This window comes from Nematostella vectensis, chromosome 10, assembly GCF_932526225.1.
Source record: "Nematostella vectensis chromosome 10, jaNemVect1.1, whole genome shotgun sequence".
NCBI classification, from domain to species: Eukaryota; Metazoa; Cnidaria; class Anthozoa; order Actiniaria; family Edwardsiidae; genus Nematostella; species Nematostella vectensis.
Window position 1 is genome coordinate 15,233,319 of NC_064043.1, and position 27,942 is coordinate 15,261,260.

General features: G+C 39.6%; 4 protein-coding genes across 5 annotated transcripts; 2 read left to right on the top strand and 2 right to left on the bottom strand.

Annotated features, from left to right (window-relative positions):
- The first annotated feature begins 36 nt into the window (after positions 1–36).
- Positions 37–2,843, top strand: LOC5508681 (deoxycytidylate deaminase). The gene is made up of 3 exons (XM_001629223.3): positions 37–597; positions 1,543–1,756; positions 2,761–2,843. Exons 1-3 carry the CDS (start codon positions 252–254, stop codon positions 2,825–2,827), a joined length of 627 nt encoding a protein of 208 aa, XP_001629273.2. The 5' UTR covers positions 37–251; the 3' UTR covers positions 2,828–2,843.
- Positions 2,844–3,236: 393 nt separating this feature from the next.
- LOC5508682 (protein Red) lies at positions 3,237–21,457 on the bottom strand. Of its 2 annotated transcripts, XR_004295053.2 has the most exons (24): positions 21,366–21,457; positions 21,182–21,257; positions 20,749–20,862; positions 20,241–20,300; positions 19,802–19,871; positions 19,152–19,252; positions 18,697–18,808; positions 17,752–17,825; positions 17,213–17,262; positions 16,676–16,749; positions 16,009–16,098; positions 15,496–15,604; positions 14,718–14,772; positions 10,406–10,613; positions 10,223–10,241; positions 9,554–9,603; positions 9,451–9,482; positions 8,528–8,617; positions 8,358–8,424; positions 7,983–8,035; positions 4,515–4,603; positions 4,205–4,313; positions 4,037–4,065; positions 3,237–3,533 (listed from the first exon to the last, which is right to left on the bottom strand). XR_004295053.2 is itself a non-coding variant. In XM_032377471.2 (23 exons), exons 1-23 carry the CDS (start codon positions 21,373–21,375, stop codon positions 3,494–3,496), a joined length of 1,728 nt encoding a protein of 575 aa, XP_032233362.2. In that variant the 5' UTR covers positions 21,376–21,457; the 3' UTR covers positions 3,237–3,493. The 2 variants fall into 2 exon arrangements, 1 of the variants encoding a protein (XP_032233362.2); XM_032377471.2 differs by lacking the exon at positions 7,983–8,035.
- A 419-nt stretch (positions 21,458–21,876) lies between these two features.
- On the top strand, positions 21,877–22,344 carry LOC5508683 (EF-hand calcium-binding domain-containing protein 11). Its single transcript, XM_001629222.2, has one exon. The coding sequence runs from the start codon at positions 21,877–21,879 to the stop codon at positions 22,342–22,344; it is 468 nt and encodes a 155-aa protein (XP_001629272.1).
- Positions 22,345–23,746: 1,402 nt separating this feature from the next.
- On the bottom strand, positions 23,747–27,612 carry LOC125573317 (vicilin-like seed storage protein At2g18540). Its single transcript, XM_048733875.1, has 4 exons — positions 27,576–27,612; positions 27,375–27,438; positions 24,519–24,971; positions 23,747–24,377 (listed from the first exon to the last, which is right to left on the bottom strand). The coding sequence occupies exons 1-4, from the start codon at positions 27,610–27,612 to the stop codon at positions 23,747–23,749; spliced, it is 1,185 nt and encodes a 394-aa protein (XP_048589832.1).
- Positions 27,613–27,942: the final 330 nt, after the last annotated feature.

Below are 27,942 nucleotides of genomic sequence, written 5' to 3' on the forward strand. Positions count from 1 at the left end.
CAAGTCGTGTTATATCCAAAGCAATGATTTGCCGGAAGTTTTCAGTGTTTCGTCTTATTTTAGACAAACAAAGAAAATATACAGATACCGGGTATAGGAACATTCCATCCAGTTGTATTAGCGCAATTGTAATAAGCAAAAATTGAAAACTTTTGAGGAAACAAACAAATCTAGTTTCCATTCTTTTTATCCGGGTCCTGACGTCATCTCTGTTTTCGCGGGAAACTTGCTTCCAAAATAATCCAAGCAACATGGCAACCCCGAGACTTCGTAAAAGAAAGGTTTTGGATTGTAGTCTTGAGGAAAATGGAGTGACAGAAAACGGTAACGGCATAGAGCCAGAGACTGATGAATCTACTTGCAAGAAATTGACAAAGAGAACGGATTATATTTCGTGGGATGACTATTTCATGTCTGTAGCGTTCCTCTCTGCCCAGCGAAGCAAGGATCCCTCATCGCAAGTGGGGGCTTGCATAGTGAACAAGGAACGCAAGATCGTGGGGATAGGGTACAATGGCATGCCGAATGGATGCAGCGATGACGAACTACCGTGGAACAGACATGCTGATGACGAGTTAGATACAAAATACCCCTACGGTAATATATCATTTGCTTCTTCTTAAAATATATGACAATAGTATACAAATAGTAAGTAAGTATATGAGTTATCTTATTTCTGGATTCTGTCCAAAGAATTTAGCTCCCTCTCCCTCCCCAACCAACTTATCTTTATTTGGCAACCATTTACATACAAATTGCAGCATTTACATACAAGTTGCAACCATTTACATACAAGTTGCAACCATTTACACACAAGTTGTAACCATTTACATACAAGTTGCAACCATTTACACACAAGTTGTAACCATTTACATACAAGTTGCAACCATTTACACAAGTTGCAACCATTTACACACAAGTTGCAACCATTTACATACAAGTTGCAACCATTTACACAAGTTGCAACCATTTACACACAAGTTGCAACCATTTACACACAAGTTGCAACCATTTACACACAAGTTGCAACCATTTACATACAAGTTGCAACCATCTACATACAAATTGCAACCATTCACACACAAGTTGCAACCATTTACATACAAGTTGCAACCATTTACACACAAGTTGCAACCATTTACACACAAGTTGCAACCATTTACACACAAGTTGCAACCATTTACACACAAGTTGCAACCATCTAGATACAAGTTGCAACCATCTAGATACAAGTTGCAACCATTTACACACAAGTTGCAACCATTTACACACAAGTTGCAACCATTTACACACAAGTTGCAACCATTTACACACAAGTTGCAACCATTTACATACAAGTTGCAACCATTTACACACAAGTTGCAACCATTTACACACAAGTTGCAACCATTTACACACAAGTTGCAACCATCTAGATGCAAGAATAACCTTGGGAGAGCACTAGCTTTGCATTATAAATCTTCTGTCTGCTTTTCCTTTTCCCTTGTATGGCCCTGCATCCCAACCAGTGCATTTAACACTGACACAAGCGCCCTTTTACAGTTTGCCATGCAGAGATGAATGCAATCTTGAACAAGAACTCTGCAGATGTCAAAGGATGTACTGTCTATGTTGCCCTCTTCCCTTGCAATGAATGTAGTAAGATCATAATACAAGCTGGACTCAAGGAAGTTGTGTTTGTGTCTGATAAGTACCATGACAAGCCATCCATGAAGGCATCAAGAAGACTTCTGGACCTCGCTGGTGTTAAGTACAGGTATGCCCCCCCCTCCCCAATACAAAGCACCCCATTATAATGTGTGTGTGTTTGTTGGGGAGGGATGTATACCAAGAAATTGACTTAAGTGTGGGAAATTCAGCCATTCCAGCTCCCCCATCTGTCTTGTGTATTTTTTTTAGCTGCTCTGCTGTTACAGCACAAGACAGCTTGAGTGTAAGGCTCATAAATTCCTACCCAGTTATAACCTAGATAAACTGTAGAGAAGGATGGTTTTCAGATGGGCATGGAATTTTAATGTCAGTCTATCAAGTATAATAACACCCAGAAAAGTATTTGGCCAAAAAAAAAACTCCAAACATTGTGCAGCTTCCAATAATGATACATGTGGAGCAATTTGATAACGGGATAATTACTTGGGGGGGGGGGGGGGGGTGGGCGGGGGCACAACCACTCCCCTGGGTCGCCAAAAAGTGGGTCATTTCTTATTGGTGGAGTGTAAATAGGACCATCTTTTTCCCATATGATAACTATGACTGCACACCCCCATAGAATCCTGGGTATTCACCTGATAACTCTTAGAGCTAGTTACTATGATAACTATGACTGCACACCCCCATAGAATCCTGGGTATTCACCTGATAACTCTTAGAGCTAGTTACTATGATAACTATGACTGCACACCCCCATAGAATCCTGGGTATTCACCTGATGACTCTTAGAGCTAGTTACTATGATAACTATGACTGCACACCCCCATAGAATCCTGGGTATTCACCTGATGACTCTTAGAGCTAGTTACTATGATAACTATGACTGCACACCCCCATAGAATCCTGGGTATTCACCTGATAACTCTTAGAGCTAGTTACTATGATAACTATGACTGCACACCCCCATAGAATCCTGGGTATTCACCTGATAACTCTTAGAGCTAGTTACCATAAAGGTACAGTAGTTTTACTTGGACTATTTAAGTCCTCTTAATTTTTTAATTTAAAATTTTTAGAAAGACTGATATATTTATGATCTTTCATTCCCAGGCAATACAAGCCAAGTATGGAAAAAATAGTAATTGATTTTAACAGCATTGATGGGAAGAAGAACTGAGAATACAAGCCAAGTATAGAAAAAAATAGTAATTGATTTTATTAGCAGTATTGATGGGAAGGAAAGCTGAGAAACTTTTCAGAATTGGATTTTTTTAAATTATAGGACCTTAAATTATTTTCTGTGTGAATCGAAAATTACTTTATATATAAGGCAAATGCGATTGGCAAATGGCAGTTCTACGACCGAAAGTAACCATGCGTCTCGAAGAATATGGATACATCAAAACAATTATCCATTAAAGGTTACCAATGCTTGGCTCTGACATTGCTGGACTTTATTTAACACCTTTAATTTTACGAATAATTAATACCCATAAGCCATTCGCCATTTGCATGACAACCTTTTGTGAAATAGGTGTATTGTATGTTTTGAAATTAAAAAAAATAAAATAAATACAAGACATATGCATTGTCATTTATTGCCTTTATTTGATTAAAATGTGATGATCTTGCCTATTTTACAAGGATGGCACAAATTAATGCAGTATTACCGTGGGCATGAAAATAGCCTTGGGAGCTTGCTCTCCCAACAGAAAAGATCCAAGAAAAAACAACCATACTACAGTGTAGGAAAGAATATTTCAGACCTTGATAACCCAGTAGCCATGAGTAAGCCCACTACATGTGCCCAGTCACTAACAACAGTACACTCATGCTGGAGTATTTAGAAATGCTTCGCTCGTTTTCCTCCACTTTCACCATCTCTGTGATAAATAAAAAAAAAAAACAATTGCTAACTTACTAACTGTGTGAAGTGGTACAGGTGGTGGTCATGTGATACAGATGATGGTCATGTGATACAGGTGGTGGTCATGTGATACAGATGGTGGTCATGTGATACAGATGGACATGTGATACAGATGGTGGTCATGTGATACAGATAGACATGTGATACAGATGGACATGTGATACATATGGACATGTGATACAGATGGTGGTCATGATAAAGATGATAGTCATGATACAGATGGTCATGTGATACAGATGATGGTCATGATACAGATGATGGTCTTGTGATACAGATCGTCATGTGATACAAATGGTCATGTGATACAGATGATGGTCATGTGATACAGATGGTCATGTGATACAGATGATCATGTGATACATATGGACATGTGATACAGATGGTGGTCATGTGATACAGATGAAGGTCATGTGGTACAGATGGTTATGTGATGCCGAAAGATAGCCTTACTATACTTACTCTTCGGACTTGGATTTTGTTGCTAACATCTATGGAACAAAAGGAGAAAATTGCATAAGTTATCAAATGTCAAATATTTAAACTGACCTTTGTCCTTTAGAGCTTTTATTCATGTGAGATGTCAAAGACCAGGATATAACCATTACAGGACACACACAGGATACTTACCCTACTGATGCGTTGCCAATCTCTGTCTAACTTGGTCTTCTCATCCTTGGGGCCAGTACGCCTCGTCTTCCTCCCCTCTGACATTTTGATGCCAAACTGGAAAGCAGCTCTGAAGGGAATGACATGCATTTAAATACAAACCTCATGTTTCAAATCTTAAAAATAGCCATAACTTTAAGAGTGTTAATTTGTAATCCATTCAAGAAAAAAACATGAGTAAAACATAGGTACTGCAAAACAGCAATACATCCATTAGGGAAAATAAAATAAAAAAATAGGTGGTTAAAACAGTAACTTCTGGTTGACTTACTTGGGTAATGCCTCTCTTGTTTCCATGTAAGAGTTATACTGCTCTTCATCTTCAAAGTCCCAGCGTTTGATTGGCCCCTTTTTGTTACCCTGGGGATTAGAAATATGACAATAATTGCATATAAGGTTTTCATTCTTTATCAAATGAACATGCACTGCTGACTAGCAGAGGAGCATGGCTTCAGCAGAGTTTTCTCAGGATTTGGGATAGAAAAGGCTTCCCACCAATAAGTAAGAGTTAATTATTGAGAGCCGAGGCAATAAGTAATATACAGTACATCCAGAGGCCACAGGCCGGGGGATGTATAAGCTTATTGCTGAAGGCTTGAGGTACAGAAGATTTAGGAGGTACAGAAGTTAATGTGATACAGATGATGGTCATGTGATACAGATGGACATGTGATACAGATGTTGGTCATGTGATACAGATGGTGGTCATGTGATAGAGATGGTAGTCATGTGATACAGACAGTCATGTGATACAGATGGTGGTCATGTGATACAGATGGTCATGTGATAGAGATGGTGGTCATGTGATACAGAAGGTGGTCATTTGATACAGATGGTAATCATGTGATACATATGGTCATGTGATACTTATGAACATGTTATACAGATGGTGGTCATGTGATACAGATGGTGGGCATGTGATAAAGACAGTCGTGTGATACAGATGGTGGTCATGTGATACAGATAGTTGTGTGATACAGATGGTGGTTATGTGATACAGATGGTCATGTGATACAGATGGTCATGTGATACAGATGGTGGTCATGTGATACAGATGGTGGTCATGTGATACAGATGGTGGTCATGTGATACAGATGGTGATCATGTGACACAGATGGTCATGTGATATATAGATGGACATGTTATACAGATGGTGGTCATGTGATACAGATGGACATATGATACAGATGGACATGTGATACAGATGGTGGTCATGTGATACAGATGGTGGTCATGTGATCCAGATGGTGGTCATGTGATACAGATGGTGGTCATGTGATACAGATGGTGGTCATGTGATCCAGATGGCGGTCATGTGATCCAGATGGCGGTCATGTGATACATTTGGCGGTCATGTGATACAGATGGTGGTCATGTGATACAGATGGTCATGTGATACAGATGGTGGTCATGTGATACAGATGGTGGTCATGTAATACAGATGGTGGTCATGTGATACAGATGGTGGTCATGTGATACAGACGGTCATGTGATACAGATGGTGGTCATGTGATAGAGACGGTCATGTGATACAGATGGTGGTCATGTGATACAGACGGTCATGTGATACAGATGGTTATGTTATACAGATGGTGGTTATGTTATACAGATGGTGGTCATGTGATACAGATGGTGGTCATGTGATTCAGATGGTCATGTGATGCAGATGGTGGTCATGTGATACAGATGGTGATCATGTGATACAGATGATGGTCATGTGATACAGATGGTCATGTGATACAGATGGTGGTCATGTGATACAGATGGTGGTCATGTGATCCAGATGGTGGTCATGTGATACAGACGGTCATGTGATACAGATGGTTATGTTATACAGATGGTGGTTATGTTATACAGATGGTGGTCATGTGATACAGATGGTGGTCATGTGATTCAGATGGTCATGTGATGCAGATGGTGGTCATGTGATACAGATGGTGATCATGTGATACAGATGATGGTCATGTGATACAGATGGTCATGTGATACAGATAGTGGTTATGTGATGCAGATGGTGGTTATGTGATACAGATGGTGGTTATGTGATATAGATGGTGGTTATGTGATACAGATGGTGGTCATGTGATGCAGATGGTGGTCATGTGATACAGATAGTGGTCATGTGATGCAGATGGTGGTCATGTGATGCAGATGGTGGTCATGTGATACAGATAGTGGTCATGTGATACAGATGGTGGTCATGTGATACAGATGGTGGTCATGTGATGCAGATGGTGGTCATGTGATACAGATAGTGGTCATGTGATGCAGATGGTGGTCATGTGATGCAGATGGTGGTCATGTGATACAGATGGTGGTCATGTGATACAGATGGTCATGTGATACAGATGGTGGTCATGTGATGCAGATGGTGGTCATGTGATACAGATAGTGGTCATGTGATGCAGATGGTGGTCATGTGATGCAGATGGTGGTCATGTGATACAGATGGTGGTCATGTGATACAGATGGTCATGTGATACAGATGGTGGTCATGTGATGCAGATGGTGGTTATGTGATACAGATGGTGGTCATGTGATACAGATGGTGGTCATGTGATACAGATGGTGGTCATGTGATGCAGATGGTGGTCATGTGATGCAGATGGTGGTCATGTGATACAGATAGTGGTCATGTGATGCAGATGGTGGTCATGTGATGCAGATGGTGGTCATGTGATACAGATGGTGGTCATGTGATACAGATGGTCATGTGATACAGATGGTGGTCATGTGATACAGATAGTGGTCATGTGATACAGATGGTGGTTATGTGATACAGATAGTGGTCATGTGATACAGATGGTCATGTGATACAGATAGTGGTCATGTGATACAGATGGTGGTCATGTGATACAGAAGGTGGTCATTTGATACAGATGGTAATCATGTGATACATATGGTCATGTGATACAGATGGTGGTCATGTGATACAGATGGTGGTCATGTGATACAGATGGTGGTCATGTGATACAGATAGTGGTCATGTGATACAGATGGTGGTCATGTGATACAGATAGTGGTCATGTGATACAGATGGTGGTTATGTGATACAGATAGTGGTCATGTGATACAGATAGTGGTCATGTGATACAGATAGTGGTCATGTGATACAGATAGTGGTCATGTGATACAGATGGTGGTCATGTGATACAGAAGGTGGTCATTTGATACAGATGGTAATCATGTGATACATATGGTCATGTGATACAGATGGTGGTCATGTGATACAGATGGTGGTCATGTGATACAGATGGTGGTCATGTGATGCAGATGGTGGTCATGTGATACAGATAGTGGTCATGTGATACAGATAGTGGTCATGTGATACAGATGGTGGTTATGTGATACAGATGGTCATGTGATACAGATAGTGGTCATGTGATACAGATGGTGGTCATGTGATACAGATGGTGGTTATGTGATACAGATGGTGGTCATGTGATCCAGATGGTGGTTATGTGATACAGATGGTGGTCATGTGATACAGATGGTGGTTATGTGATACAGATGGTGGTCATGTGATACAGATGGTGGTTATGTGATACAGATGGTGGTCATGTGATACAGATGGTGGTTATGTGATACAGATAGTGGTCATGTGATGCAGATGGTCATGTGATGCAGATGGTGGTTATGTGATATAGCAATATTAAGTGATTTAGTGCAGGCAAAGGGACTGGCACATGTTTGTACTAACAACATGGACAAAGTGATTACGGCCCTGCAAAACACCAACCTGTTATAAGAAGAAAACCAAACCCTTAGAACAGGTCTAGCACAGAAGGCTTGCTATAAATACATACAGTTCTGATTACAGCTTGTCAAAACCAAATTGCATATAACAGACTTCAAAAACTGGATCTTTGCCCCAGGAAAAACTCTGACCCAATGAAGTGCATCATGCTCTGTCACCATGATGACAATGACTTATAACTGACTTAATACTCAGTACTTGTTAAACACAAAAAGGTGTGCAAAAAGCTAGCAAAAAGTATAAGAGTATCTGTAAGCCCTCGTTAGGCAATTCCTAGTGTAGTTTATAATCCAGACACTGGTCTGAACCGATATATAAGTAATCAGATCAATACCAGGTCAATACCAGGCCACTCACCAGGTCCATCTTGGTATAGTCTGCATCATCGTCACTGTCATATGTGGTATCGGCCACTTCCATTGCCCTAAAAGGTGCACAAATACAGTGAAATTCAAATAATGATAACTGTGAGTGAACCCTGTTAACAGAGATATCAACTAGGTGGCTTGATGGGTTGTTTCTCTTACCCTGGGTAGCACTCGGCGTAGCTGTCAGGGACAAAGTTGACATCTCTTTGCTCCTTCTTCTGCTTGGCCTTGGCTTTGTTTGCCAATTGGCTGATGTCGGGTTAAGGTCATTTAAGGGTTAAAAGTAGCTGTTTGTCCAAAATGTCACTCTGCTAAATGACAGAAACGATACCAAACATCATATTAACGCCAAACACTAAGCTGTTACTATTTCCAAGGTGACAGAGGATTTCTGGGCCATCTTGAAAACATACTTAGTTTGAAACTCTCTGCTTTTTGTATATGAAAATTAATTCCTGATATTTTTGGGAAATATATCAAACTACCTAAATAAAATAAAATCATTGTTTAGTTCCCTGTGAAAAACAAACAAAAACTACTCCCCCTAACTACTGCAACCATTTGGCTTTCCTAAGGCTTTACTGCCCTATGGATAGACTTGTTCCAGATTGACTTCTCATAGTACTTTTAAAATGCAAGCTCTTTGCAAGCAAGATGAGGTAAGAAGGACTATGAGAATGGGTGGCTCTAGGAGTAACTACATCATCATAACCCAATATTTATGGGTCATTGATAAGAAAGAGTTAATCATGACTAAGATGGGAAGCTTGGGCGGCAGTCAGTAGAGAATTATTCAGTAGTGCCCTGCCTCTCACCACTGGGTTCTGGGTTTGATTTACGGTTTCAATGTTATTTCAATTAGCTTGTTCTCGCCTTTGCTTCAAGGGACTTTCTCTAGTTTTCCTCCCTCCACAAAATCCAATAATTTGGTCCTAAGCTGTGGTCTGTTTCCTGTGGCCTGAGGTGTGTGATTTGCCTTTGACTCTACAGTACCAAGAAGTATCTACTTCCCTTTTGTTATATCTTATGATGATATGAGATTGACAAATGTATTCTATCAATACTTTTTTAGAAAAGGATACTTTGCTTCCGATTTCTCCCATTCTGCACCAGTCTGTTTGAAGAAAACAAAAGTAGAATTAAGACTTTCTTCTCAAGGAAATGCATAATATAGATGCACAGTACCTTTTTAAACTTCTGTGTCACCGACTTGGCGAATTCTGCTGCACTCATATCTAGAATCAAAAGAGGTGTTTAGTCTTTTGTACAACGGCAGCAGTGCCGTAGCAGGCCTCGAACTATTAGGGGGGCACAATAAGAAACACTTAGAAAATATTGGGGGGGCACAGCCACGCCCCTACTGGTCATTTCCTTATATATATATTTTTTAATATTGGGGGGGGGGGGGGGAGGCACATGCCCCCAGTGCTCCACCTCCTGCTCCGGCCCGTGCAGCATTACATGTATGTGCAAATTGCTGTGTACATGTACTGTACATTGATTAACATGAGCAAGCTTTTTTTAGCTTCATAGTAAATCTACTCATAGTAAATGTTTTTTGAAATTATTATTGCTGAAATCATGAAGTGCTTCTCAATTATGTTTATCAAAAAGGAATTGGGCTGCACTTTTTTCCATGAGAAAAGTTGTATGACTAACTAGACTAATATAGCCCTCTAAGTTCTTCCTACTATTAGGTGATACAGTAGGCCGATGCGTTAATATACGAATGTGTTGATTTATCTCCACTGTTTATACAATGCCTATGCAGACAACAACAATTTTGGCATGTCTTTAGTTGAAATAGTGACCCAAAAAAACCTTGGAACTCCTAATTAATCATGTTCTATGTACCTGATTTGTTGAATAGTTCCTGGAAGAGAAGAGAAAAAGTAATAAGACATTATACATCACACAAGTTATGTAATCCAACCAAAGATATATACACCTAATTAAAAAAAGGTTGTCAGTCCAAACAGCAAATAATGGAGAATGGCACTTTTTAAACTAAAAGGTGCTGATGGGTACTAATTATACCTCCTGGTCATCCCTGGATGGCTTCTCAAAGTATGCATTCTCCTTATGCCTGCGCTCCTCGCGGTCACGGTCTCTATGCCTGCCCCGGTGATCTCTGTCCTGATCACGATGATCTCTGTCCTGATCACGATCTCTCCCTCTCTGCTTTTCCTTCTTGTGTTCCTTGAGTGCAATGCCCGTGTCATAGTCACCAACGTCACCAAAGATGCTGGGGGGATTTTATATTCAATATTCACATTCCAATCAAATTGGCCCCTCCCCCCTTTCCGCACTAGATAGCATATTGCAAAATGGCACTGCCGACAGACTAATATTGCTGCTAGCTAGATCTAGACCACACCAATATTTTCTTTATTACTGTTTTTACTTAATAATCATTTCCAGCATGCATTGTACACACAGTACAATGTGAAAAAAAATTTTCTAGCTTATACATATACTAGAAGCATACAGTACTAGAAGCATACAATACTAGAAGCATACAATACTAGAAGCATACAATACTAGAAGCATACAATACTAGAAGCATACAATACTAGAAGCATACAGTACTCTAAGCATACAGTACTTTAAGCATACAGTACTAGAAGCATACAATACTAGAAGCATACAATACTAGAAGCATACAGTACTAGAAGCATACAATACTAGAAGCATACAATACTAGAAGCATACAATACTAGAAGCATACAGTACTTTAAGCATACAGTACTAGAAGCATACAGTACTAGAAGCATACAGTACTAGAAGCATAAAATACTAGAAGCATACAGTACTAGAAGCATACAATACTAGAAGCATACAGTACTAGAAGCATACAGTACTAGAAGCATACAATACTAGAAGCATACAGTACTAGAAGCATACAGTACTAGAAGCATACAATACTAGAAGCATACAGTACTAGAAGCATACAGTACTAGAAGCATACAATACTAGAAGCATACAATACTAGAAGCATACAATACTAGAAGCATACAGTACTAGAAGCATACAATACTAGAAGCATACAATACTAGAAGCATACAGTACTAGAAGCATACAGTACTAGAAGCATACAGTACTAGAAGCATACAGTACTAGAAGCATACAGTACTAGAAGCATACAGTACTAGAAGCATACAATACTAGAAGCATACAGTACTAGAAGCATACAGTACTAGAAGCATACAGTACTAGAAGCATACAATACTAGAAGCATACAGTACTAGAAGCATACAATACTAGAAGCATACAATACTAGAAGCATACAGTACTAGAAGCATACAGTACTAGAAGCATACAGTACTAGAAGCATACAGTACTAGAAGCATACAGTACTAGAAGCATACAGTACTAGAAGCATACAGTACTAGAAGCATACAGTACTAGAAGCATACAGTACTAGAAGCATACAGTACTAGAAGCATACAGTACTAGAAGCATACAGTACTAGAAGCATACAGTACTAGAAGCATACAGTACTAGAAGCATACAGTACTAGAAGCATACAGTACTAGAAGCATACAGTACTTTAAGCATACAGTACTTTAAGCATACAGTACTTTAAGCATACAATACTAGAAGCATACAGTACTAGAAGCATACAATACTAGAAGCATACAGTACTAGAAGCATACAGTACTAGAAGCATACAGTACTAGAAGCATACAGTACTAGAAGCATACAGTACTAGAAGCATACAGTACTAGAAGCATACAGTACTAGAAGCATACAATACTAGAAGCATACAGTACTAGAAGCATACAATACTAGAAGCATACAGTACTTTAAGCATACAGTACTTTAAGCATACAGTACTTTAAGCATACAATACTAGAAGCATACAGTACTAGAAGCATACAATACTAGAAGCATACAGTACTTTAAGCATACAGTACTTTAAGCATACAGTACTTTAAGCATACAATACTAGAAGCATACAGTACTAGAAGCATACAATACTAGAAGCATACAGTACTTTAAGCATACAGTACTTTAAGCATACAGTACTTTAAGCATACAGTACTTTAAGCATACAGTACTAGAAGCATACAATACTAGAAGCATACAATACTAGAAGCATACAATACTAGAAGCATACAATACTAGAAGCATACAATACTAGAAGCATACAGTACTTTAAGCATACAGTACTTTAAGCATACAGTACTTTAAGCATACAGTACTTTAAGCATACAGTACTAGAAGCATACAATACTAGAAGCATACAATACTAGAAGCATACAATACTAGAAGCATACAATACTAGAAGCATACAATACTAGAAGCATACAGTACTTTAAGCATACAGTACTTTAAGCATACAGTACTAGAAGCATACAATACTAGAAGCATACAATACTAGAAGCATACAATACTAGAAGCATACAGTACTAGAAGCATACAATACTAGAAGCATACAGTACTTTAAGCATACAGTACTTTAAGCATACAGTACTAGAAGCATACAATACTAGAAGCATACAGTACTAGAAGCATACAGTACTAGAAGCATACAGTACTAGAAGCATACAGTACTAGAAGCATACAGTACTAGAAGCATACAGTACTAGAAGCATACAATACTAGAAGCATACAGTACTTTAAGCATACAGTACTTTAAGCATACAGTACTAGAAGCATACAATACTAGAAGCATACAGTACTAGAAGCATACAGTACTAGAAGCATACAGTACTAGAAGCATACAATACTAGAAGCATACAATACTAGAAGCATACAGTACTAGAAGCATACAGTACTAGAAGCATACAATACTAGAAGCATACAATACTAGAAGCATACAATACTAGAAGCATACAGTACTAGAAGCATACAGTACTAGAAGCATACAATACTAGAAGCATACAATACTAGAAGCATACAATACTAGAAGCATACAGTACTAGAAGCATACAGTACTAGAAGCATACAGTACTAGAAGCATACAGTACTAGAAGCATACAGTACTAGAAGCATACAGTACTAGAAGCATACAATACTAGAAGCATACAGTACTAGAAGCATACAATACTAGAAGCATACAGTACTAGAAGCATACAATACTAGAAGCATACAGTACTTTAAGCATACAGTACTTTAAGCATACAGTACTAGAAGCATACAATACTAGAAGCATACAGTACTAGAAGCATACAGTACTAGAAGCATACAGTACTAGAAGCATACAATACTAGAAGCATACAATACTAGAAGCATACAGTACTAGAAGCATACAGTACTAGAAGCATACAATACTAGAAGCATACAATACTAGAAGCATACAATACTAGAAGCATACAATACTAGAAGCATACAATACTAGAAGCATACAGTACTAGAAGCATACAGTACTAGAAGCATACAGTACTAGAAGCATACACTACTAGAAGCATACAGTACTAGAAGCATACAGTACTAGAAGCATACAATACTAGAAGCATACAATACTAGAAGCATACAGTACTAGAAGCATACAATACTAGAAGCATACAATACTAGAAGCATACAATACTAGAAGCATACAATACTAGAAGCATACAATACTAGAAGCATACAATACTAGAAGCATACAATACTAGAAGCATACAGTACTAGAAGCATACAGTACTAGAAGCATACAATACTAGAAGCATACAATACTAGAAGCATACAATACTAGAAGCATACAATACTAGAAGCATACAATACTAGAAGCATACAATACTAGAAGCATACAGTACTAGAAGCATACAGTACTTTAAGCATACAGTACTTTAAGCATACAGTACTAGAAGCATACAATACTAGAAGCATACAGTACTAGAAGCATACAATACTAGAAGCATACAGTACTAGAAGCATACAATACTAGAAGCATACAGTACTAGAAGCATACAATACTAGAAGCATACAGTACTAGAAGCATACAATACTAGAAGCATACAGTACTAGAAGCATACAATACTAGAAGCATACAATACTAGAAGCATACAATACTAGAAGCATACAATACTAGAAGCATACAGTACTAGAAGCATACAATACTAGAAGCATACAGTACTAGAAGCATACAGCACTAGAAGCATACAGTACTAGAAGCATACAGTACTAGAAGCATACAGTACTAGAAGCATACAGTACTAGAAGCATACAATACTAGAAGCATACAGTACTAGAAGCATACAATACTAGAAGCATACAGTACTAGAAGCATACAATACTAGAAGCATACAATACTAGAAGCATACAATACTAGAAGCATACAGTACTAGAAGCATACAATACTAGAAGCATACAGTACTAGAAGCATACAATACTAGAAGCATACAGTACTAGAAGCATACAATACCTATCTTCGGGGCCCTGTGACTTGGGCTTGGTAAGTTCTTTTTCTTTCTCTTTTGCTATAAATGGAATAAAGCAATCAAACTAAATAAAATCTTGTTTGTTTATTTCCTTACAAACTAAAACCTGCTTGATTTATTATTACTGTGTAGAATGAGATAAGAGTGAGATGCACTGCATTATAATTACTGTAAACAGAATTTATATTATGGCTGGTACAACTTTAACATTGCTGTGCTGTTTGTTAATAAACAACTCCTATGTATGATATGTAATAATTTGTACAATGCTTTAGACACCAAAAAGATTATCTAATTGCCTGGTACCAAAGACCGAAAGGAGCAAAAAATGGCAAAATTAAAAGTGTAAGGTTTTGTTAGCTTACTTTTGGTTGATATTTTGCCTAGAGGTTCCTTGCATAATATAAAACAAAATAAGCTTTAGTATTTTTGGTACACGATCCATTCTTGAGATATGATTGAGCAAAGTTGCCATAAATCATAAAAAAGAAGCAATTTTGCCCAAATTTGGCAATTTTAAACGAATCAAGAGTCTTACAATTTGCAATATCTCTAGAACAGATTATCTACCCAAAAATACTAAAGCTTATTTTGGTTAATATTACACAAGAAACATCTATGTAAAAAATCAAGTGAATATCAGTTAACATGAGCTTACAATTTAAACTTTGCTATTTTTTGCTCCTGTCACCAAAGACCAGAAAACATGCATAACAGCCACATTAATATTGTCCAGGATCTAGCAATTGATAAAAAGGTCACCTTTTTCTTTCTTTTTCATCTTTTTATTCCTCATTCCCTGCCTCAGGTAGGACAGGATCTGCGTTAGCTTGTTAATTACAATGTCGTTTGTTGTCAATGTTGTTTGGGTCTGCAACACAAAATCCATGTTTTAACACATTTGATAATCTCATAAAATGCCATACAGCTAGCGTAAAATGATATAGAAGCAGGCTATGTGATTCCTTGATTAACCATTAAATGATCTTTACTTGCAAGCAAATCACATGGGCTGGTGATGCAGACCAATGTGTGATCAAGCCATGTATGGTAGGCACATGTTCCTAGGCAGTTTGTTTGCATTTTACACCTGTCCTAGGCAGTTTGGTTGTATTGTACACTAAAACATTTGGTGATAAGCAGATTCATAGAATGGTTTGGGGGTTGAGGCATGTTTTTTTAAGGCTCCCCATTCAAAGTTCAAAGGTACTGAATCCACTTGATTATGAAGAAGTTTTTCTTTAACAAAACTTTTCTACTCTGAATCATATGTACCTCCACGCCTGGGCAATCTGCTTTGCTTCTTAGAAGAGTTGTCGGGATGTCACTCTCAGCGTATTCATCTTCCAACTCAAAAACATAGGCCTGCAAGCAACCAAACATGACAAAAATTACAAGACAAACAGGCCTCCAATACGTATTTTCAGACCACATTATTCAAACACAATAACACTCCTAAAACACATAGAGACACAAACACAGTAGAATCTCCAGGCCCGTAGCCAGGGGGGTTCGGGGGGTAGGACGAACCCCCCGAACTGGCTTGAAGGGCCACTCAGAGCAAACAAAAATATATAACGTTTGGCTGGAGATATACCATGCACATCAATATGTCTTTAAAATGACTATAAAAACCTTTTTATAATAATAATCTTTTTTATTATCGCTATATGTTAAAAAGTACCCTATTTATAACATTTTAATTACAAGATCTATTGGCTTGTGTAATAAGGTGAGAAGAGGGGTATACCGAAAATTTGGTCCGCTTAAATGGAAAAACGAAACACCTGCTCAAAACCCTGGCTACGGGCCTGTTCTCTAAACACATTCTATTTATTTTCAGGCAAAGCACAATATATACACATGGGCCTGAAAACAGCAAAACACAGCAATACTTCTGGGTAATTGTTCAGACACCTAAATGGTGAGGTGCAAAGATTACCATTCTTCCAGTCTGGAACAGTTCATTCTTTTCTGGAACCTTGCTTCTAAAGATTGTTTTATAAATTCTCTGTCCTGAAGAAAACAAAAGTACACAGATCATCTAACAACTTGTGCACCATTGCACATGCTTATAAATACATAGAATTGCAGCATTTAAGCGAAGGAGGATTAAAGCTGCATTGTCTCCAAGTCTACTTCCAGTTGATTACATAACAATCTCCAAAGATTTTTTTTAGGAAAAAAACGAAAAATGCTTTAAAATTGTAAAATCAGTGTGTCTATTGGAAGTTTCTTTGAGGATGTGACTGATAATTCAGAGCGGATGGCCTGTTTAACATCGCAGACTCTAATATATTCTTTTGTCCTCTGGAAATAAACTGGTGACAATGCAGGTTTAACTATTATTTATTGTTTTGAGTTCATAAGCTTGGTAAAAACTGAACACGCTTTGAAAAAACAATCTAGATTTGGTTTTAGCCATATGTGTTGGCACATAATCCATTTTTATTATACTGTTACTAATATCAATGTTTACCTTGCCGTGTCTTGAATTCAGGCAGGTCTTCTTCACCTTCCTCTTCCACCCTTTTCCAACAAAAATATCATAAGCTATGTTATCCTCCCCTAAAACCTTGATCAAATGAAGATGAGAATCAAAGAAAGCACCAACTCATGACCTTTAAACTGTGCACTCTCACATTCTCATCAACTCTAAGACCTAGTTTAGATGCTGTTCTTTTTATGTTTGATATGCAAATAAATTTGGAATGGTACAGTACATGAAAAGAACAGTGTTTGTCGTTAGCCTAATTACTTGAACATGTTCAAATTTCACATGAAAGTTGTCACAGTTGGATCACATGGATGAGTTAGTGACAGTATTCCAGTCAACAGTTCTCACAAAAAGTGAAATTTATCATGTAATTGCAGATTGGGTGATGAATCCTGAAGTCACTGTTATCAACTCTTAAAGACTGTTTGATCGCCATTAGTTAGAGATTGAAAGTGTGGAACTCAAAACTAATAAAACATTCAGCTGCGAGCCAAGGAAGTAAGACTCAATCCATGTGTTACCTGTCAGCTTTCTGCTTGTGAGGCTTGTGTTCCCCTTCTCCCTCATCCCCTTCTCCTGTTATTTCACTGCGGACCTGGGTACAAAAGCTAACATAAACAGTGTGTTCTTTGCATGTTTTGTTTTTGCAGTCTAATTTTCACTGAAATAGTCTTGTCAGCCACCATTTTGTCATCCTCACAAGCGCAGGCTGATTTGTCATCCTCGCAAGCGCAGGCTGATTTGTCATCCTTGCAAGTGCAGGCTGATTTGTCATCCTCGCAAGCGCAGGCTGATTTGTCATCCTCGCAAGCGCAGGCTGATTTGTCATCCTCGCAAGCGCAGGCTGATTTGTCATCTTTGCAAGTGCAGGCTGATTTGTCTTCCTCGCAAGCGCAAACTGATTTGTTACCCTCGCAAGCGCAGGCTGATTTGTCATCCTCGCAAGCGCAGGCTGATTTTTCATCCTCGCAAGCGCAGGCTGATGATAATGATAATAACGATAATAACTTTATTCACTCTGTACTTTACACAGTTTGAGTTAATAATTAAAGGGAATAAGAATAGAACATTGAGTCTGGAATCCGGAATAACAAGTAGTTTTCAAGCCGGATTCCAGTTAAATATTTATTGTTGATAGAACTGATTTGTCATCCTCGCAAGTGCAGGCTGATTTGGGGAAGCTATTGAAAGATTGTATAAAAAATTTGTCTTGTAATATTGAACAAAAACGCTAACAAAGATGTGGCTGACTAAGCTCTTTAATTTTGTTTCTGTTACAGTCTCCATTCAGATCAGATCAGGTTCAGTTCAAGGAATATTTTTAGGGAGGGGGGTTCACAAGGAATTTGCAACATGGACAATATCTTCTTTTTTCATATCTTTTTTTCATATCTCCTTTATTCATAGCTTTCAGCTTTTTGCAATGTTGAATACTTTGAATTGCTTCTGCTGTTGGCTGTTCCTACCTTCTGTAGCAGGGCAAAATCCAAGCCCTTCACCAAGTGAGTATGTTCCATGTCTCCACCCAAGAACTTACTCTCCTGAATAGCAAGACGACGGCGCTCAGCTGTGGTGTCACTATAATGACAAATTGAAGCAAGTCACACTTAGTCTGATGTTGCATTATCTAACACTGACAGAATAGAAAGTAAAAAGAGAAAGATTTGTAGGGTGATAAATAATACACTTATCTTGTGAAATGTTATATTCAAAAAGTGTTATTATCTACCATTTTTGATATATTTTAATTAAGTATTTTTACAGAGCTCAAGAATAATAAAAATTGCACCAATCAAGCTTGAAAGGAGGAAAGGGCACTGCCGAGGTAAAATCTTTCACGAAGATCTGATATATATACAGTAAACCCTATAGTGACAGGTGATAACAGTTGATCAGATAATAGGAAAGCTTGTCGACTCACTTTGCCTCTTGTGTAGGCCCCACAGCTCTGTAGTTTGCTGTTGAGCTAAGAGTGTCCGTACTCTGATAGTCAGGATTGACACCTTCCCTGCGCTCTCTTGCCTGTTAGGAAACACAAGTACTGTTTGTGAGCACTAGCTTATGAGCTAGATTACTAGTATCACACTCCTTCTCACTTGGCATTTGTTGTGTAACCCTATTTCTGTCCGTCCTTTAGTTTGTTGTGTAAATATAGACATTAGTGGGATAAAAGTCTCCAAATAAATAAACAAATATAAAGATAATAGACTTTAAAATTCTGCCAGCATTTCATTCATTTCGATAACTGATCCCAGTATACATCTTTATTGAAACAAATATAAAGTGAATTCTTGTTGTACATAGGTAGACAAGGTTATAGTGAAAGTTGAATGAAATAAAAGCATAGATGACGTTACTTTAGCCTCAAGATTTAAATTAAAAATTGAGCTTACATACAAACAGGCCTTCTAAGAATTTAAAACTTCTTTCAAGTCTCTTCCTTTTTGCTTTTTAGCTCTCAAAGAAACCAGTTGTGCATGGTGGTTTACATAGATGATTGTCAAAAAGACTGAAAAGTGTTGGCATGCTACAAGTAAATACAATACTCACAATTCAGGACATCAGACTCACCCTGTCTCTGTACTTAGAGGCCAGCTCTCTTTCTCTCTCTTCCTCCTGCTTGTGTAGCTTAGCATAGTACCTGACAAACACACAAACTGCAATTAGTAACCTACAGTATAACTTGTGTATTTACAAAATACAATAATGACACAGAAAAATGATTAAGGATGCTTAACAATTCTTGTGAAAATGAAAAAAGATTGAAAAGCCAAAAAAAAAATAGAGGGAGAGAAAGAAAAAGAATAAATAGCACTAAAATCAATGGGCCACGAAGGAAGCACATCAGTATCCAGTTGAAAGACACATTTGTATATTTATTCTTATTATCTGAGTTGACAAAGGAAAAACCTAGGTCAGTTTGTACAATGAAATACACCCAAAGACTTTGGCAATGACCATACGCCACCTTTTGCCTTTTGTTTCATTTCACAAAACCGCTTATACTTACTTTTTCTTCTTTCTGCGGGCAGTAGTCGGATCATCATCTTCGTTGTATTGACGTGGCTTTCTGGAGACAAATAGGGGAGGCAGGATGACAAATAGGGGAGGCAGGATGACAAATAGGGGAGGCAGGATGACAAATAGGGAAGGCAGGATGACAAATAGGGGAGGCAGGATGACAAAGGGAGTACTCATGCTACACCATTCATATTCTATCAATTTGCTTAGTATTATCTATTACAATTAAATTTTGTGAGAATTCCTGCTAAATTAAGGAAATTACACCACCGTTTTTTGATCCCCCGCAAAATGGCAAGTCACACAAAGCATCCATTTCCATCGGCTAATTTAAGTAACCAATATATTTCCAATCAAATATTGTCAATAACATATCAGACTTCATTCATAGATTGTTATTTTGAAGTTTCCTTGTGAATAAACAGCTGTATTTTCCAATTATAAACAACAACAAAAGAGTGGTTGGTCAGTTTCTGGTAAAATAATGACCACCTTACCCAACTGTCTCCTTGACACTTGGTGGCTTCACAGACGGCGGTGCAGCGGATGGCGCTGACCGCGGTGTCATCAACAGCTTTCTAAAGTCTGCATTGGTCAGGTTCGCTATGTGCCTGAGGGTTATGCAAAATAAATAATAGTCATTTCTGTTATCAGGCTAAAGGTAATGTATGGGAAGGATTTCTGCATGAAAACCTTGAAAAGGACTCACATGAACCATGGAATAAATTTTCATCCGCCATTGATGTCAAAACTGCATATTAGTAAAGTCAGTAAGCTTAAGTTAAGTATTGGTAAGTTAATCTATATAAACAATTTTGGGGGACATTGGGATTGTATTTGAAATGATGTGTGTGTAGGTTTTTGTCGTCTATCATTTTCGTATCTACTGTCTAGTATCAATTAAAATTTAAACAGACAGTAAAAACTTACGCGGCAGAAGACGATGCGCCATGATGTGCGTTTGACGCGGACGGCGGTGCCAAAGGGTTAGAAAAAACCTCAGCTCCTGAACAATAATAACACAGTTAACACCTCAATACTTCTTCTATGCACCAAGATAGTAATATTGCTGGATAATTATAGGATATTTTAGCGAATTTTCGCGAGAGCGTACCTTCAGGCATTTTGTTGTTTGGTTCTATTCACCCAGCATGCAAAGCGCTTAAAAGCCACAGGCAACCCGATGTGCAAGTGGAAGATTTCATCACTGGTTTTCCATACTGTTCGATTAGTGTATGCATATAATTTTTATGCTATCGGAATTATTATTTTGCCTTGGTTTTAAACCGGTTGTATCACTTCATAAATTTACTGTAAAACTGGTCCGCAAAGAATCTGACGGAAATTTTGGATCCCTGTGGAAACACAGGAAGACCATACACACATTGCAAGATGGCGGACGCTTTCGGACGCTTTGTTTGGAACGTGTGTTTTCCTTGAGTGTGTGACTGGCCGTAAGTCTAACCCTATAAACAAACCGGTAGAAGCGGTAATTTAAAGAACTCCTGAACTTGATCCAACGTTCTGTCGCGTCTATTCACCAAATATATCTAGTCTCTAACTCCATTTACCGCTACAAATTCAAGGCTGTGAATGGGCAAGTGAGGAAATTCAATGCTGTTGACATGCAAAGAAGAATTAGCCAGGAACAAAAAACAAACATATTGCAAGCTTTCCAATTAGCTGATAAAACCAGCAAAGGTTATCTAGACAAGCATGATCTCAAAGTAGCATTTGTCTACTTGTTTGGGTACAAACCTTCAAGCTATGAAGTCCAGGAACTTATGAACAAATCAAATGATGATACAAGTTCTGGGATGACCATAGACACTTTTCTGAGAATTGCTTCTACTAAGACACTTGCACAAGATCCAGATGATCATATCAGGCAGGTTTTCCAAGCTTTTGATATGGAATGTAGGGGTTTCATCACCCTGGATAATGCCAAGAGAGTCTTTTCACAAGTAGCACCTTTTGTTAGTGCCAAAAATGTGGAGAATGTTTTCAGAGAGATTGATGGTGATGGTGATGGTAGAGTTAGCTACAAAGACTTTGAGTTTATGATGAAGTATGCAGTGAGTGATGACTTGTAAAGAAATATGCAAATCTCCACCCGTACGTTCTGGGGAATAGGAAGGGGTGGTTATTAGAAGGGGGTGCATATTACAATTTAATACTTTATATAGCAATAATGATGTGAACAATTCATAAACTTCTATAGTATATTTTTAATATCAAAATGTGTATGTATGCATCCTTATACCAGCTTAATATATGAGCATGTGTGCAACTGTTTCTGGAGCTAAATAATTTGAGTACCGGTATGTGTATGTCCTGAATATGTGAGTATGTGTACATACTTATGCACAGGTAAATGTGTGAGTGAATGTACATCCTTGTATGCAGCTACGAATAGAATAAAAAAGCCCAAACTGTCGCGATCTCGTACCAGAACAATGAATACAATACACCAAAAACTGGAAATCGACTCTGCCAAATTTTCGTCTTTAATAAGACTTCTTCAGGGCAGACTGAAGAAGGTGAATCGTTACAAGCTTATTTACATCAGAATAGTGGCGCGAGACGCAAAAACATTACAACTGACAAAAACGCTTATTTAAATAAGCACCCTAGTTTACCGGTTAGTGAAAGAGTTAAGGATGACCTTATCTATCAACATTTTCATTGCGACAATCATTTAGGTCTTAATAATGTTATGGTACAACTTATAGATAAGTGTAACTCTGAGGCTCAGCTTAGGGAAAGGGAAGGCCAGTGGGCTTATCGGCTTAAGTCTATCTACCCGCGGGGTCTTAATAGTGATGACTTTTTTGTAGTAGGAACCCACGTAGAGATGTGTAAATTCTTTTTATCCATAGCGCGAGCTATTCTAGAAAATGCGCGTTTTTGTCAGTAGTAATGTTTTTGCGTCTCGCGCCACTATTCTGATGTAAAAAAGCTTGTAACGATTCACCTTCTTCAGTCTGCCCTGAAGAAGTCTTATTAAAGACGAAAATTTGGCAGAGTCGATTTCCAGTTTTTGGTGTCTTGTATGCAGCTAAATGCGCATGGATGTCTTTGTGCACCGCAAAATGTATGAGTGTGGGTACGTCCTCTTGGGAAGCTAAATGTGTGTGTACGTCCTTGTGGGAAGCTAAATGCGTGAGTGAGTGTACGTTCTTGTGGGAAGCTAAATGTGTGAGTATGTGTATATGTCCTTGTGCGCAGCTAAATGTGTGAGTATGTGTGCATCCTTGTGCACAGCTAAATGTGTTCGCCTTGTGCACAGCTTAATGTGTAAGCGTAGGTACGTCTTTTTGCGCAATTAAATGTGTATGGTAAATGTAATGAGTATGTGTACGTCTTTGTACGTACGTCTTTACACAGGTAAATGGGTATGTGTACGTCTTTGTACGGTGTACAGCCAAATGAGTATGTTAACGTCTTTGTGCGCATGTGTGAGTGTGTACGTTTGTGAAGCCTTCTCAGCAGGCGCTAGTTGCGTGAAAGACGGAAAGTCAAGCTGGAAAGTCCGAGCTTATTTAACCGAGCGCTTTTCTGAGGCGCGCGCTGTTCAAATTTTCCCGGGGGCTTCTTTGCGGCGCCTTTCGAGTTTCCCGGGGGTTTCTTTGGGGCGCTTTTCGAGTTTCCCGGGGGCTTTTCTGCGGCGCTTTTCGAGTTTCCCGGGGGCTTCTTTGTGGCGCTTTTCGAGTTTCCCGGGGGCTTTTCTGCGGCGCTTTTCGAGTTTCCCGGGGGCTTTTCTGAGGCACGCGCTGTTCGAGTTTCCCGGGGGCTTTTCTGACGCGCTTCTCGAGTTTCCCGGGAGATTTTCTGCGGCGCTTTTCGAGTTTCTCGGGGGATTTTCTGCGGCGCCTTTCGAGTTTCCCGAGGGCTTCTTTGTGGCGCTTTTCGAGTTTCCCGGGGGCTTTTCTGCGGCGCTTTTCGAGTTTCCCGGGGCTTTTCTGAGGCACGTGCTGTTCGAGTTTCCCGGCGGCTTTTCTGCGGCGCTTCTCGAGTTTCCCGGGAGATTTTCTGCGGCGCTTTTCGAGTTTCCCGGGGGATTTTCTGCGGCGCCTTTCGAGTTTCCCGAGGGCTTCTTTGCGGCGCTTTTCGAGTTTCCCGGGGGCTTCATTTTGGCGCTTTTCGAGTTTCCCGGGGGCTTCATTTTGGCGCTTTTCGAGTTTCCCGGGGGCTTCATTTTGGCGCTTTTCGAGTTTCCCGGGGGCTTCATTTTGGCGCTTTTCGAGTTTCCCGGGGGCTTCTTTGCGGCGCTTTTCGAGTTTCCCGGGGGGCTTCTTTGCGGCGCTTTTCGAGTTTCCCGAGGGCTTCTTTGCGGCGCTTTTCGAGTTTCCCGGGGGCGTCTTTGCGGCGCTTTTCGAGTTTCCCGGGGGCTTCATTTTGGCGCTTTTCTAGTTTCCCGGGGGCTTCTTTGCGGCGCTTTTCGAGTTTCCCGGGGGCTTCTTTGCGGCGCTTTTCGAGTTTCCCGGGGGCTTCTTTGCGGCGCTTTTCGAGTTGCCCGGGGGCTTTTCTGCGGCGCTTTTCGAGTTTCCCGGGGGCTTCTTTGCGGCGCTCTTCGAGAGCCTTTCCCACAGGCTCGTGTCTGTGCGCGAACATGTGCGCACATAAACGCACAATGGTGTGATGTCTGTTAAGCGTAGACAGACGCGCAAGAGTGTATTCGTCCTTGTATGCAACTAAATATGAGTGTCTAGTATGCGCCCTTAACGAAAGAACCACGAAATGATCTTGCGTTTGTGTGGTCTTAGCGCCAGACGATAGTTCTATTAAAATATTTACCTGTAATTGTTCGCTTCTTTAACATAATGTTTTAATACCAGTTTCGACAGCCTTATTCAGGTAGCACTCAAGGGTCGCACGCGCTCTGTCGACGCCAGATTTTATCAAAATTAAATTAAGTAGAAGGGTATCTGATTGCGCTAAAGAAAGCGTCGCACTGCAAATGCCCTGGCGTGTAGACACGATATGATACCAGACGTTGGACACTGTAGCAAGTAGGTAGCTGTTAGCTCTCGACTATTTGATCATCGCTCTAAAAATAACTGGTACTTACACGATAACAATCAGTAAGCTAGACGAGCTAGAAACATATACGCTATCTTTTCGCGCTCGACGCATTTTACACAAGTATTTAAGGCCTTGGAGTTTAAACAGACCTTAGCAGCCTTACTTGGACTGCGAGCTGTTCAACATTCCGAGTATTCGCTGTCAGTTAAACCTTGTTGTTTTACAATCGTCTTCTTGTCTGTTTTATAGTTTTCGTTTTGCTAGGAGTGCAGGGAGAAAATAAATAAGGAGAAACCCCATAGATTCCTTGTCGCGCTCAAGCCACCACAGTCTGACAGTCTTCGCACTTAGGGGCCGACCATTTGACTTTTGAGGAGGGATTTTTTTTTGGTGCGCAGGATATTTTATTTAAACTCATTTGACGTAAAATATTTTTCTTACCGTGCAGGATATTTTTTTTCAAAATCCCCCCCCCCCCCCCTCAAAAGTCAAATGGTCGGCCCTTCAAAGCATGACAGTCTTCGCACTTATAGCATGACAGTCTTCGCACTTATAGCATGACAGTCTTCGGACTTATAGCATGACAGTCTTTACACTTATAGCATGGCAGTCTTCGCACTTATAGCATGACAGTCTTCGCACTTATAGCATGACAGTCTTCGGACTTATAGCATGACAGTCTTCACACTTATAGCATGACAGTCTTTACACTTATAGCATGACAGTCTTCGCACTTATAGCATGACAGTCTTCGCACTTATAGCATGACAGTCTTCGCACTTATAGCATGACAGTCTTCGCACTTATAGCATGACAGTCTTCGCACTTATAGCATGACAGTCTTCGCACTTATAGCATGACAGTCTTCGCACTTATAGCATGACAGTCTTCGCACTTATAGCATGACAGTCTTCGCACTTATAGCATGACAGTCTTCGCACTTATAGCATGACAGTCTTCGCACTTATAACATGACAGTCTTCGCACTTATAGCATGACAGTCTTCGCACTTATGGCATGACATTCTTCGCACTTATGGCATGACAGTCTTCACACTTATAGCATGACAGTCTTCACACTTATAGCATGACAGTCTTCGCACTTATAGCATGACAGTCTTCGCACTTATAGCATGACAGTCTTCGCACTTATAGCATTACAGTCTTCACACTTATAGCATGACAGTCTTCGTACTTATAGCATGACAGTCTTCACACTTATAGCATGACAGTCTTCGCACTTATAGCATGACAGTCTTCGCACTTATGGCATGACATTCTTCGCACTTATAGCATGACAGTCTTCGCACTTATAGCATGACAGTCTTCGCACTTATAGCATGACAGTCTTCGCACTTATAGCATGACAGTCTGATCAAAGTCGAAGTTGATTGCTCGCACATTGGAACCGCGCGGAACCCGACTCACTCCAGTTCTAGTGCATGGACAGCAGAGATTCGGTAAGTACCGGATATGATTAATGAGCGTTAACTGAACTTTAATTTCTTTGTTGTGCGATTAGATCAAGAAGGTAAGACTGCTTGGTTCTATGTTGTATGAGCGCATTACACGCCCAACACAACAAACCCTCGACTAAAACATTTCCGAAACGCTTTAGTCTGTTGATTGTGGGGGCGGCCGGTTTGTTCTGTTGATCGCTATGCCTGTTTGGTTCGCGTGTTTAAGTGCTGTACATGCTCGACATGGGAACATGCGCTCAGTCATGCTTCAGAACTTCTTTCTACAATATCTTGGGAACTGAAGGAACGCATTCTTGACATTCCTATACTAATTGTGATTAAATTGTTTTGTCTGGAGCTTGTGTTCGCACAGCACGATACTCGATTACTGTACAGTGGATGGAATAGGGGTTCCTGCCCCATGGGTCATCGATCCCGCGAGTGGGCTTTGCGGTATTCTAAACTTACAAGCCATTTGACCAGCGGCTAATCCATAATCGACCTCAGGATAACTAGAATGACCTCAGCAAACATGCGCCAACTGCGTAGCAAGCCCAAAGTGAAAGAAGAGAGACGGAGACGAAGCACGATGCGCGCGCGCTACATTCACTCCATCCTTTTCTCCAATCGCGCGGGATTCATTCCTTTATTTTCTCCAGTCCTTTGCGCTTGCTACGCAGGCTAAGGTTGTGCCATCTTCTGGCTTCGACAAACCATTAAGTCCCTAATATACACCATGCTTTTTTTTCAAGTTTTACTTAGAATGCCGCCCAAATACCAGGCAAAGTTTTGAATCAAGAGACCGTAGTATGAATTGAGTTTGGCGCTTTGGGGGTTTACTTCGAGAGCGGGACCCCTTTGGGACAGGGTCAGTCATGTGGAAATAGTTTCTGTTTACCACGTGGAATAACGTACCACTGCCCGTGAAATTTTTGCCGAGAAAAGAGTTCTTATCAATGCCACTGAATCTAAGCGCCGCGGCGACATTTTTTTGGCGTCTCTTACATTATCCTAGTGTATTGCGTTCTCCATTTTGGTGTTTTACACAAGATAACTACCGCGAGTATGGTGTGCTTGGAGACTCGCAGTTTTCGCGGCGGAAGAAAGAAAGCGCTGGATTTCGAATATGCCGCGTACAGATGTATCGCTAATTCAAGCCGAGTGAGCTGGAAAACGCCTGCGAGCCGTATAAAGTTGGGTCTTGTTA

Bases quoted from the DNA above. Each gene is read 5' to 3' on its own strand.
- LOC5508683 (XM_001629222.2), top strand. From the start codon at position 21,877: ATGCAAAGAAGAATTAGCCAGGAACAAAAAACAAACATATTGCAAGCT.
- LOC125573317 (XM_048733875.1), bottom strand. From the start codon at position 27,612: ATGACTGACCCTGTCCCAAAGGGGTCCCGCTCTCGAA. The intron at 24,972-27,374 runs AATCCCGCGCGA...TCTTTCGTTAAG, and splicing joins CTGGAGAAAATAAAGGAATG to GGCGCATACTAGACACTCAT. The intron at 24,378-24,518 runs GCAAAGAAGCCC...GCCAAAATGAAG, and splicing joins CGGGAAACTCGAAAAGCGCC to CCCCCGGGAAACTCGAAAAG.
- LOC5508682 (XM_032377471.2), bottom strand. The intron at 20,863-21,181 runs GTAAGTTTTTAC...CATAACCCTCAG, and splicing joins GGCGCATCGTCTTCTGCCGC to GCACATAGCGAACCTGACCA. The intron at 8,425-8,527 runs GTAAGAGAAACA...TGCACCTTTTAG, and splicing joins TACGCCGAGTGCTACCCAGG to GGCAATGGAAGTGGCCGATA.
- LOC5508681 (XM_001629223.3), top strand. From the start codon at position 252: ATGGCAACCCCGAGACTTCGTAAAAGAAAGGTTTTGGATTGTAGTCTT. The intron at 598-1,542 runs GTAATATATCAT...GCCCTTTTACAG, and splicing joins AGATACAAAATACCCCTACG to TTTGCCATGCAGAGATGAAT. The intron at 1,757-2,760 runs GTATGCCCCCCC...TTTCATTCCCAG, and splicing joins CTCGCTGGTGTTAAGTACAG to GCAATACAAGCCAAGTATGG.